Source organism: Bradysia coprophila (assembly GCF_014529535.1).
Source record: "Bradysia coprophila strain Holo2 chromosome IV unlocalized genomic scaffold, BU_Bcop_v1 contig_106, whole genome shotgun sequence".
NCBI classification, from domain to species: domain Eukaryota; kingdom Metazoa; phylum Arthropoda; class Insecta; order Diptera; family Sciaridae; genus Bradysia; species Bradysia coprophila.
Genome location: NW_023503372.1, coordinates 3,743,108 through 3,756,138, shown reverse-complemented (window position 1 = coordinate 3,756,138; position 13,031 = coordinate 3,743,108). Strand labels below are relative to the sequence as shown.

General features: G+C 36.1%; 3 protein-coding genes and 1 long non-coding RNA gene across 7 annotated transcripts; 2 read left to right on the top strand and 2 right to left on the bottom strand.

Moving 5' to 3' along the window:
* Positions 1 to 1,355: 1,355 nt before the first annotated feature.
* Positions 1,356 to 3,338, top strand: LOC119070985. Its single transcript, XM_037175574.1, has 2 exons — positions 1,356 to 1,719; positions 2,040 to 3,338. Exons 1-2 carry the CDS (start codon positions 1,614 to 1,616, stop codon positions 3,272 to 3,274), a joined length of 1,341 nt encoding a protein of 446 aa, XP_037031469.1. The 5' UTR covers positions 1,356 to 1,613; the 3' UTR covers positions 3,275 to 3,338.
* Positions 3,339 to 3,743: 405 nt separating this feature from the next.
* On the bottom strand, positions 3,744 to 4,385 carry LOC119071025. Its single transcript, XR_005086584.1, has 3 exons — positions 4,241 to 4,385; positions 4,076 to 4,180; positions 3,744 to 3,985 (listed from the first exon to the last, which is right to left on the bottom strand). It is a non-coding gene; the product is annotated as an uncharacterized LOC119071025 (long non-coding RNA).
* Positions 4,386 to 6,074: 1,689 nt separating this feature from the next.
* LOC119071001 (zinc finger C4H2 domain-containing protein) lies at positions 6,075 to 11,072 on the top strand. 4 transcript variants are annotated; one of them, XM_037175598.1, is made up of 5 exons: positions 6,075 to 6,425; positions 7,778 to 7,949; positions 8,009 to 8,187; positions 8,239 to 8,508; positions 9,437 to 11,072. In XM_037175598.1, exons 1-5 carry the CDS (start codon positions 6,361 to 6,363, stop codon positions 9,567 to 9,569), a joined length of 819 nt encoding a protein of 272 aa, XP_037031493.1. In that variant the 5' UTR covers positions 6,075 to 6,360; the 3' UTR covers positions 9,570 to 11,072. The 4 variants fall into 4 exon arrangements, with proteins under 4 accessions (XP_037031493.1, XP_037031490.1, XP_037031494.1 ...); XM_037175595.1 differs by having other exon boundaries at positions 8,239 to 8,532; XM_037175599.1 differs by having other exon boundaries at positions 6,076 to 6,425; positions 8,257 to 8,508.
* A 154-nt stretch (positions 11,073 to 11,226) lies between these two features.
* Positions 11,227 to 11,981, bottom strand: LOC119071016 (cyanate hydratase-like). The gene is made up of 3 exons (XM_037175614.1): positions 11,757 to 11,981; positions 11,677 to 11,692; positions 11,227 to 11,590 (listed from the first exon to the last, which is right to left on the bottom strand). The coding sequence occupies exons 1-3, from the start codon at positions 11,868 to 11,870 to the stop codon at positions 11,253 to 11,255; spliced, it is 468 nt and encodes a 155-aa protein (XP_037031509.1). The 5' UTR covers positions 11,871 to 11,981; the 3' UTR covers positions 11,227 to 11,252.
* Positions 11,982 to 13,031: the final 1,050 nt, after the last annotated feature.

Genomic DNA, 13,031 nt, shown 5'->3' with positions numbered 1-13,031 from the left:
CTTCTGAGTTGATCACGAAGGCAGGCGGTGCAACACAAATTTTGACAATTTAGACATTGTTTGTTAAACACACTCATTACAGATTGTGTGAAACGACAACTTGAAAAAAATTAAGTTTTTTTCTTCAAGTTTTCTTTTCATACAATCTATAATGAGTGTGTTTAACAAAACATGTCTAAATTGTCAAAATGTAAGTTTCTTAACCTGTTTTTTCAGAACCTTGGTTATTATAGCGAAATAAATGTTATAACAAAAGAAGTACCTATATATTTACGTTTAACTATTTAGTATGTTTATAATTTAGTAACCGACATACATAATATTAATTTAAACATCAGTTTATTGATGTATGGTGTAAGTGTATACAGTACTTCACACACCTGCCTCCGGCTTAATTTTTCGTTAGCAAACATAAGGCAAATGTTTTAAGGAATGAGAAAATTAAATTTTATCGACATAATATCCAATGTTGTTGGAATGCATTGGTTAAGTCATAGTTAACTCTATGGGTTAAGTGGTAAACTAGTAAATTTACGCTATAGCTTAGTTAATGTATTAGAGAGAATTAATGCTTTCAAATTGTAGTTTGATTCGATTGACCGAATACCCAAACGAACACATATTTTAGTAAAATGTGCATAATTTCGAGCATACATCGCTAGCATTACAATACATTATATAATGCACCCTTGAGGTTATCATGGTGCCACGTTAGTAAAGCACCGTGACGCAAGTGAAAACGAGAAAAAATTACACAAATTTCTTTTCCCGTAGACAGTAAGTTTTTGACTTCCCCCACTCGTTCGAAATGACAGTCAAATTATTTTTATCGGAATCTAGATATCAGTACGATTCCTGTTCGGTCTGCATCACCACAATGCAAACAAAACGATCCAGTGCGTGACCTATCCGTGCAAAACCAATTTTTTATTACAAAGTTACATTAATGCGCAATTTTCTCTTACTTGGATGAACTAAGCATAAAGTCACGATGACCAAACCGAGGAAAGCAAAATCTCATTTGGAATTGTAGGCTCTCGGGGACCGCTCATAAAGTATGTCACGCTAAAATATACGATTTTCAGAAACCCCCTCCCTCCTGTCACACAAAAATGTATGAAAAACGAAAAAATTTGTATGGGCTGTCACACTTCTGCTAGACACCCCTCCCCCCTCAAAGTGTGACATACTTTATGAACGGCCCCTCGATAGTGAGAACCACTTTTCTTGCTACATTCCGTACTATAATTCAATTCGATTCATAATTTTCATATCGAATTGATTCCTTCGATTTATTCGGCAATAATTTGAATGTAAAAAATCGAATTGAGATTAGAAACTGTTTATTTCTTTTTTTTTTAGTCAACAATAAAACTGTCTCAAAAATGAGTAGTTATGGTCTGAACAGTCAGCTTGTTCCCCTTAGAAGTCAATTTTTGTTTGTTTTTAGATTCAACACTGTGAAGGATATTTTTTTTCCGATCAATGAAACGATCCGAAAGAGAGTGACCTAATATCTTGAGTTTGTTAAATTAGAAAATTTAGATAATTTTATTCAAAGTATTTTTTACTCTGTTTTAAACGTTGCTATTCTCAATTTCAAGACAAAAAAAATGAATTTAAAAGAGTTTATTGTCGTCGTGGTGTTAGTGCTCAACAAAAAATGGTCTGTGGGCCTTTCACACACGGACTCTAATGAACTACGAGCTGAAATCGGAGGTAAAATCACGCATCTATTCTCTTTCGATCAACAGAATTATCGAGTATCTTCAATCCGCAAACTGAAATAAGTGAATTGGACTTTAGCTCGAATGTTAATCAAAGAAAACAGATATTCTTCTGGTTTTGAAGGAAAGTCACACTGCTTGCGTGCTGTGCTTAAACGCTGGAAAAGAAATTGCTTTGCATTTGGCTCCATTCTCAAAAGATGTCTTTTTTTCCAAATCGAAACTGAAAGTTTGCGAGTCATATTTTCCCCCGCCTCATAATAAAATAGTCAAACAGTCAACTAAAAAACCTTTTTTTTTGTAATAAATTAGAATTCGAGATTACATCAAATGGGAAAAGTTTCGACGTTGACGGAATCTTAAGGTGGACAGAAGTGGGACGCGATCTTTTGAAAGCAGCGATATCGACAGACAGCGAAACTATAATCACAGTCGCTAAGACTTTGAGCAATGCCATACCATATATTGGTGATATAATGAACATGTTAATAGACATTATGTCCAGCTCAAATGGATATGAAGAAATCAAGTATGAATTCCAGAAAATGGACAGTCACCTTTTCGCCATTGAAAATAAGATAGACGCTTTGTCACAACATGTTACTGCTACAAGTATTCTTTCTTATTACAAGTCGCAAGCGCAGGTCATCAATGTGATTCAAAAGTCGTATGAACGATATCTCCACACAAACACACCCATAAACATGCTTGAATTGATCGACAACTGCAAACGGAATAAAATAATAAATTTCATTTATTACGTGCACGCAGAGTTAACAGATTCTACGACTCTCCCACTTATGACTGTGATGAAAGATGACAATAATTTGAGGAACTTTCAGCTTTGGATGAAGATGTTGATTGGCAGCATGTCCCAAAGCATGATGCTGCACTCCATATGCATGTCTGTCCAATATCTGAACGACACAAGCTTTAATGAGACAATTGACGGTGACATCTCATATCTCAAGAATGTGTCAGACATTATGCTGAAAGTGGTCAAGGATGGCACCAATGATATCAAGCGAGACTTCTTTGAGACGGCAAAAACGGAGATTCTTTCGTATGCTTATGCTAATCAGGTGATGAACCATTCAAAATTTTCGAATAAGGTATGGCATAAGCTGGTGAAAAAGTACTTCTGGAGACATTGGTTTGTATTAAGCTATGATATGGAGAGAGTAGGTGCAGGAAACCACTGGGTAGCATTTGCGGGTAAATATGTCTATGCATGGTTCAGAACAAGTAATAGAAATTTGAACGTGGTAAACACAAACAACAACGACTATAGCATAGAAGAGAAGCTTAACACATGTATGGAAAAGAAGGAATGGAGCATTGTTGAGGTCACCGAACATGGTTCTGACATGTGCGAGTGGGTTTACGATTACCTTGACGATTGTATTGGGAATGTCAACGGGAAGGCCGTGATCAATTTTCAAACTGAATACAGTGCAGATTGGTCGGAGGGAATAGCGGCCCGTTACAGCGTATATTCACCGCGGGCGCAAGGATTTAATGTGTTTGCGGTTGCGCCCGAAAAGTGACGAATCAAGATCACTCAAAACACTTGTATCAATTTTCACAGATCAATAAAATGATCAAAGATTCCATGAAGTGTTGGACGTTTTTGTTTCTGAAATTATTCGGCTACCGTAACTCAATAGAAGATCATTTTGGGATCAAAACCGAGGGGCAGATTTTCATAAAAAATCCTTTTTCAGTGAAAAGAAAATCCTCAGAAATTCTTTCGAAAATTTTTGAAAAATAGAAAATAACTTCAAAGGAAAAATCCTTAAAAAATCAATGGAATTCCTAACTGACGACCCAGTAAAAATGGTAGAGAAAATCCTCTTAAAACCATAGAAAATAGTTTGAAAATCCTTTGTCAACAAAATTTACAAAAATTCACCATTTGATCATAACTTCCTACAAAATCCAATGGACTCGAATGCTCGAATACCGTTCGGTTCTTAATCTTCCAGCCACAATGTCTCTTTAAACAAGAGCTTCAATTACGATCACAAAATAAGTTTCGTTTTTATTTTGAACAAATTAAGAGCGATAAGTAACCAGCAACACGATATTAATTATAACTCCGAAGACAAGCAACGAATGAAATAAATTGTCGCTACTCGCACTATTGCAATTGTCTGAGCTACAAAGTATACACATTTGAACAATCGGTCCAATACGGTTGGACATATGCAGGCAATAATCTTCTGATTTAGCACAACCAAGTGCGACTCCTAAACTTCCTAGAATTAAACGAGTATTTGTTTGGGGAAAACATCAATTAATGACGAGGAAATGTTTATAAACTAATTCACTTTCGTTTATTTACTTACTAAGAATGATTTTATAACAAAACCCTTCTGTAATACATCTTGTTCGGTCTGCATCACCACAATTTGGATCCCTGCCAATGCAAGAAAAACAATCCAGTGCGTGACCTATCCGTGCAAAACCAATTTTTTATTACAAAGTTATATTAATGCGCAATTTTTACTTACTAGACTGAACTAAGCATAAAGTCACGATGACCAAACCGAGGACTGAACAAAATCTCATTTGTAATCTTAGCCTATAATTTGATATAAATTTGATCTGATAGAGACTGAATGAAATGAAAAAGGATTGTTTGCTTTGTTACTCTAGAAATATTGAGGTTTGCTTAAGGCGACCCCTATTTTTCTATATTTTTTTCGTGACATCGCTTTGAGCGTCCAAGTAGGAAAAAAGACTTGCGTCACGTTTACACTTTATGTGTTTTTTCTTGATAGCTAATCGAATAGATGATAACAGTCAATTTCGTTAGATATGGTGGGTCCTATTATACTATGTACAATCTACAATTAATTACATCGAAGGTTAAGTGAATTGGAATGGTAATCAACATAATAGAAAAATTACATTCAGTGTTATGTTCAACAAAACGTACTGAGGCAACGCAGAGGATTGAAACGGTTCAATAAATGAATAAATAATTAAAATAAATAAAAAAAAGTTGAAGTTACATATTTCCACAACAGATGCACTTATCATAATGTTAATATAATTTATGTTCCACTCCCCCCAATTGCGGTTATCATCAAAATTAATACCGGAATGGGGGACTGAAGTTTCAATAATTTCGATAGACAACATAATTCTAAGCAAAAAATTATTCTACACTATCGATAAATTATAAACATTTATATTTTTAATTAATTGTTTTCTGATTTTCAAATATCAGTCAAACATAAAAAAGACTATACGCCTATATATGCTTCTCTTTTCTTCTCATGTCATTTTTTCTTAATTCTCTCACGAAAAAGGTATGATTTTGGGTTGAATTTGGGTCGTAGTCGTAATTGAAGTATAAATTAAAAGTATAAAACTTGAAAATTCGGCACTAGTGTAGAACATTTTTTTGTTTACAATAACATTCTTAATCTAAATACAAAAAATGTCAAAAGTTCAACGTCCCATTGAATTAATCTGATTGTTTTGTATGTACCGCACAAGACATACAACTTCTCTACCACGCAGGGCCGTAGCTAGACTCGATTTTCAGGGTGTGCTCAGCTCCGAGGAAAAAAATCATTTACAAATTCATGTTAGGTTATCTTGTGTTAGGTTATTCGTCTAACATTATGGGTCTAACACAAATATCATGATTTGGATCTTTCGTTGCTGATCTTCAATTAAAGTTTTATAAATTCATCGACTACACGTCTTCTTCAATCGTTTTCAAATAAAGTTTTTGTCTATCTGCCTCTGGGTTTCTTCACACTCTGTCGATTATTCTAAATAATGTAGCTGGTCAGGTACACCTGCACGGTCAGCTATACCCTCGCTTACCTTAAAGTAAACAGATTGAACCTTCAACGTGGTGATTAACATGATTTTTCAAGTGGTTCAAACTCGTGCAAAACACATCGCATAATTCGCATTTCCATTTTTCCTTTTCTTGGTGGCAATATCGATGGATAATAAGCTCGTAGTGATAAGTGCCAGTAAAATCACACATGTTACATGAAAACATTATCAACAAATTTCAAATTAAAATAATGGTAAACAGTCATATAGCACGTTACATGTGGCAATTATAATATCCACCACTGTCAAAAATATTCACCGTGTAAATTAAACCTGAACTGAAATTACACACCTAAAAAATTCATTGAACTAGAAAATTCGTGTGTCAACCGCCTTCGTGGGTGTCTTAACCTGTTCTTTCAGAAACTTGGTCTATCCATTCGAAAATTTCCCGCTTCAAAATAGACTGCACATAGCAAATTAGCGTCGTCAGCTCTGGTCGCGCTGTGGTAGTCGCGGTAGTCGTCTAAAGTGTTATACTTTCGAATTCGAAAAATATGTCGGCGAAGCAATCAGCATTTTTGATTTAAGTGAACTCTCGGCAAATTAAATTAAACTTCCCAAATGATACAGTGAAATTGCGGCTGTATTAATATATCGCAAAACATAAACTCTATGCCATTAGTGAAACGCGGACGCTGGCACTAATCCGGATATATTTCTTTCACCTTTTCCGCTTTTATTGACTGTGTATTTTGGCCTGCGAGCTAAACAACAAAAGTTTTGTTTTTCCTACATTTTCATTGTGCAATTAAAGACTAATCAATTGAAAATGACATCTGCAGTCTGCGACGAACGGGCATATTATGCCAAATTGGAGGCAATCAGAGATATTAAGTATGATTTAGTCAATTTCAATTGACTTTTGTATGTTTGGTGTGTACATGATTATGTTCCTCTATTGTTATTATATTGCTGTGGTGGTGGTGGTGTGGTGGAAGTAATTACTAGACGTTTAATTCAGGAAAAATCGATTCGATGATGCTGTGAAGGATGATATTTAAGATTTATTTATTGTATGCAAAACGGTGTACATTGTACATCTATCCGAATCTTATATGTCGATTTGTTCGATTTAATTCGAAAGTTTATGTTACCAACGGTACTCCCTGGGAGATATTTTTGAAAAAGATTATTTCCGTCAGGGCCCAATGTTCACAAAATTTGGAAAAATTATTTAGTGAAACTTGGTAAAATATTTCTCAATATAAGGCGGAAATCACACGAGCAATATCAAATTACAATGGACAAAAAATGCAAATTAAAAGGTTCTAATCTGGTGAAATTGATAGTTTTATACCTATTCACCCTAAATAACAATTTTCTGAGCAAATAAACGTAAATTCGTCGATTTTTGTTCATTTGACTTTTTCATTCTACCAAAAAATTGCCAAATTTTGGCTTCAAAAACAAAGCTCCTATGAGTTTTTTCAACTTGTTATCAAAAAACTTCTCTGCAATGGATTCTATGAGATTACCTGTTCAGACATACCTCACACGATGTATTATGTCGTGATTTGCCGATTTTATTTGCAAATAAAGTTGAAATTTTTTGTCGAAAAGTCTTACTCGGGAACACTGACAGAGTTACCCTGCCCGAGTGAAGCTGAAGAACAACAACGTTCTTATGGTATTTCATAGCTGGACTCCTCAGCTATTCACTACAGTTAGCAGCAATGTCTTCTGATCCCAACTGCCCGAGATATCTGTCAACATTGTGTGGAATTTCATGCTACTACCCCAAAAATCAAAAATCAGTCTAGAGGCAAGGAAAAAATGAATTTAAAAAAAAAAAATTTTGCTGTTTCGGATTCCTTGGTCAATTCTGAGTACAGCCTGGGGCCAGGCTTTTTAAAATAAAAACAAAATGAAAATACGACCCACCCTAACATGCAGTATGGATAAGGATAATGTCTTCGAGTCAAGTCTGCCCCTTTGAACGGTAATTCGACCTCGAATCAGTTTAAGGACTGAAGAGGGGAAGTAAATGATCTAGGACTGTCTTCTTTCAAATTTACCTTAGTTTCCATGTAAAAGAAGTAGTGAAAATTTGGTAGAATTTTCAAAAATAATTTCGTCAGATGACCTGTCATGGTACCCTATCGTACGGATATTTGATATTTCCTTGAATTACTTAGCCAAAATCTTGCAAGACTTATATCGACTCCATTTTTTCTACGTCATTTCAGGGGCAGAACGATTCAGTTGGACAAATTGAAAAATCGCATAATTCGCGAAGTCGAAAATACCGATGCAGAAGAAAAAAGTTTGGCTGAATATCGACGGGAAATGGAGCTGCTGTTGCAGGAAAAAATGAGCCACGTAGAAGAATTGCGACAGATCCATGCGGACATAAATGCGGTAAAAAACCCAAAAAACTTAAATCCGTTTGCATACCAATGAAAATATCGATCATTCAGATGGAAACAGTCATCAAGCAAGCGGAAGAGAATCGAGCTCGATCGTTGACCATTGCAAACAAAATCCACGAGGAGTATGTTCCACTGAAAAGCGAAATCGATCATATGCGTCGCGAATACCTTGGCCTCAGTCCGATACCCGATCTGCACGAGGAAGAAGGATCAATCATATCGGCAGAGTTAGTATTCGAAACACATTCACAGTTGATGTCTTCCAGCTGCGATTAAAGCAAAATTATCAATTTTAGTCGATTCCAATCAACGTACTATCCGTCGAAAAATGCTCACACAATTCCGACGGCTAGCTTTTCACGACCACCGCTAACAACACATCATCAAATGGTACCTGAGGCAACCGTCACATCTTTGCCGCCATCAGCACCTCCCGGCTTTCTACCACCGCCACCATTGGGCTCGATGCGTTTGAATAAACCGCCGGAAATCGGACCGAATCGTATGCAACAGTCCCCGTCAATATCTATGGCCCATCCGACGTTCAGGTCTGAATTTAATGTCAATTTGAGGTATTTTTTTGTTTGTTTTTTTGTTTCTTTATTTCTACGACTTCCTCTCTCAACGTTTGACAAAACGGTTCGTAACGTTATTTCTTCAGTTCAAATTGAGTTTTTTCTTTAGTTTGGTAAAAATTTTAAGTTTGAATTGTCCCATCTCTTCAACGTCGAAGGTCTTACTAAAATTTGACGTACATTTCTGATGACCAAACACCTTAGCTTGTATTTTCAATACCTGGCAGTGAGGATTACTCATAAGATTAGTACCAAAAATGATCACTTTCGAAAACGAACCTGTCATCCACTGTCGATCAAGTATTGAAAATTTCAAGTTGATATTGTTTTACGAAAATTATCGAAATTTTTGGAAACTTTCGCATTTTCCAGAATTTCTAAGAATTTAAATTCTTGAAATTCCTAAAAATTTTGATTGTATGTGTGGATCAGCTGAAAAGCAGCTGACGCAAATTCATGCTGAAATTTTACTGTCTCTAACTGTACTTCCAGCGCTCAATTTTTTTGTGAATCAACTTCACTGCTATGCCATTGATGTCATGGATGAAGTTATTTCATGAGAAAATAGGGCGTAATAAATGCAGTACTGAAAGCAATTGTGGCGTCTCTTCAGGCCAACCGAGGCTTCCTGTTGGAACCATATAAACTGTGGTTCCAAGTGAATCTCTGAATAAATTCCGATTCAATTCTATAAGATTTAGCAGTTGAAAGTTCAGCATCGTTGTGTCGTATTAAAATGCTGATCCCGATCTTTAAGGTATTCATGATTCCAAAGTTCAAATTCAAATGTTTTTTGTTGTTTAGTTTCATTTTGCTCGTTTTCTTCTTTCTGTTCTTTTGTACAACTACGATCCCCAGAACTAAATCACTCATTTTTTCCTCTATTACATCTTCTTTACAGACAACAACCACCGCCAATGAAATCCTGTCTATCGTGCCATCAACAAATCCATCGTAATGCTCCGATATGTCCGTTGTGCAAGGCTAAAAGTCGTTCACGGAATCCGAAAAAACCGAAGAAAAAGGACCATTAAACCACCATCCGTCTTATGAGCGTACGCATTTAGAGCAAAAGGTTTGTCGGATAATACCTCAACTCTAATTTATTGCCCATTTTTATGTTCGATAAAGAAAAACGGATTTTTTTTTATTTATTTAAAAATGTAAGAAAAATGATGGTAGCTCGACGAAAAGGGAGGCAGTGCCAAATTAATCAGAATTAATTTTTTTAATTTTTACCTTCGAACTTACATATTTGCTGTATTAAACGTTATTCTACTTCCAAACGATAGGATTTGATGATTAAGGTCGGAAATGGGAAACAATTACGTCGATCAGGTTCTGTTCGACCTTATTTAGTTCCCAAGTTTAAGAGCTCAGGATCAAAATTCGAAAGTTGCTTGTATGACGATGTAGGGTTGAGGTTCACTTATATGATGGAACGTACATGTATATCGTTTGCTCTTGAATGCCACAAAGCTATTTTAAAGGCATATTCAACAGAAATGTAAAAATTCTAGAGAAATTGATCAAAAAAGTTTCCTTCTCCATTTATCAAATGCATCCCTTTCCAGAGACTCCGACTTTAGGTTTGCAAATGATCATTTTTATGAACTTCATCTAGCCAGAGTCAATGTTAAAAATCGGTTTTGTATCTACCCCGCAAAGAAATGGTTAAACTATCCTGCCATTTCATGGAGGGCTGAACTTTATCATGGAGGTAATTGCCACCGTATACTCGGCGCCACTGCTTCTTGCTATCTACTGTATTCTGTAAAAATGAAAAATCAACAGTCAAAGATTTTTCTACGGCAGGTGGAGGATATGACATGATGTTTCTTCAGCGAAAATGAAAGTGAGTTGGAATCAGTGTCCACTAGGAGGTACTCACATACTCATCAGGACTGATTTTCGGTTCTAAAGTCGGTTTTAAATTGGTGTCTGCCCCAAATCAGTCAAAAAATGTATTCCGACTTGTGATACATCGCGTTCATGTCGAGATACATACATATTTCAGCGCTTCAAGCTCGAGTTGGATCAGCTTGTGTTGAACTTTTTCTGACAACCTCTCGACCATTCTCACTAGAGAATTGATTGTAAATACAACCTAATTTTTGTTGACATTACGGGCTGTAGACCTCGAACTCCAGTAACAAATGTAAAACAGTTTGATTGAGTCGCAAATTAGACTAAAGGTAAAAGAATCACCGTCACCAAACTTACACCAGTCAGTATCTTCTGTTTCATGTCTCAATTTTGTAGTGACACATCATCTTCTAATGATGCTCCAATTACTCGTTCACACTTTGAGTCTATTAGGTGTGGACAAAAACCGAGAGCATGAAGAAGGGCTCAGACACAGAATTCTGAAAGTTTGGTTTTTCAACTAGAATTTAGTTTTTAGCTTAAGTTTTTGAAAATGAAAAATTTCGTAACATTAGGAGAACAGAAAAACTTTCGTGTAGCTTAAGGTAGATAATAATAATCGACAGTAAAGTGGAAAAAAATAAATGTTTTGTAATAAACACAGTGAGTACCATTCTCTATTTTAATGGCGGATCCGGTGCGACGATTTGGTGAGTTCTCTTTTAGACTGGCAGCTATGGTATCCAATCAATTCTCTTGCACAATGAGCTATGGTACCCAATTGATTCCTTCTCACAATTTATGCACAAAAAACAGTTCGGTTGTTGTACCCACAAAACTTTATTAGTTCATTACCACGGCTGATATTTTAGAAATTTCCCATCAATGGTGATAACAACACGATCACCTTTAGGATCTTCTTTTTTGTTCACATCAATCCGGCAATCAATGGCCGAAATTATCCCATCACCACACAATTCGTGTGTAATCTCCTTGATGCTTGGTCCGTAAACATCAACCACCTCTTGAAGCCGTTTTATCGTTGGATCGTTTTCGTTCAGCACGTTACGATGAGCTCTGGATGGTATTTCCTGCATAAGTGCGATAAATTCGTCGTCACGACCAACGCCAACGACGGTTAGAACCTTTTCAGCTTCATCTGCGGACATGGGATGTTGACCCAGAATAGCTACGAAAAACGAAACGAATATAGTCCGTTCAACGATCTACATTACATCAACGAATCAGTTGAATTCGTTGTCAATCGCCTCATACCTGCAGTCGTCCAAACCTTTAGCAAGTAAATCAAAATTTAGTTGCACGTTCATTACACTAAAATGTGGTCCGGAATGTACCTTATTTCTGCCGATTGCGGATGCAATTTGTGCAAATGTTAGTTTGTTGTTACGTTTACCCTTTAATATGGCCTGGGTAACCGTTTCTCTGGTTTCGAAGGTTGAATGCGACATTATAAAATCATAAATTGTTCACTCAACTGTAGCCACGATAATAATAACATTTGGGTGTACGATTTGACGCGCAGAAATAGAGTTTCAATTTGGACAAAATTAATTTTTTGTTTTACTCGACGTTGTACGGGAAGATTTACGGAGTATAGAAAATACAACTTTTTTTCTCGCAATTATTTCTAAAAGAAGAGGTTAAAACACTAACGAAGGCGACTGGCAGTGGAGATGAGATCAACCCACTAATCTCTAGTTGACAGTACACTCTAAGTTAATGGAGGAAATGTTTGCTGCCACTGTCTTCGTTAGCAACCAAATCACTTCGCTTTATAGTTTAGATAAATGATTAAAAAAATCAAGTTCAAACTCGTTCCACTAACACACATGATTACAGCGAGACCTGTAGTGACCTGTAACCGAGGCACACACACAACTATGATCTTATTTCACATCAAGAATAAATCATGTCAATCTGACGAGAAGTAGATGTGTATTATATCACCGGCACTCGTCCAGTTAACAAGCAGCCAATAAATGCAATCGCACCGACCAGTCTTTTAATTAAAATACAAAAAGTATTAGTTGAAGAGTAGTATGCAGAGTTTAGAAATAGATTTCGATAGAAATAAATGTGTGCGATGATTCGTCCAGGCCTCCCGCTCATCTTGATTCTATTGATTTTCAGTAAGTTTCCCACTGTATTCATCACTCATCAGAATCACATTTTCCGAAGCTATAATTGTGATTCGTCGAATATCACATTTGTAATAATTCAGCACTTCTTTCGACACCTTCAGTATGTAATGGTACATTACGGCCTCTTGGATATTTTTGATATGGGAACTGTTACACTAATTTTCATGCTGGCGGGCACAAAACGTCAATAGCCGGTGCTGTGTGACATAATAATAACTTTTACATATAGGTGGATCAAAACCGTCATATTCTCTCACCAGATAACATAGAGAGCCAAAACGAAAACAGTTTTTTCCCAATTTTTCTTCTTATTTTTCGTCCCAGTTGTGTCAATTTTTGTTCGGAATGTGACTTTTTAGTCCGTCTGAATATAAAATAGTGTATGTTACTCGTGCCACATGGGTCAAAAATAGACTAGAGGGACAATCTACACATCTAGTGCCTAAAAAACATTTATCACTCGGTTAT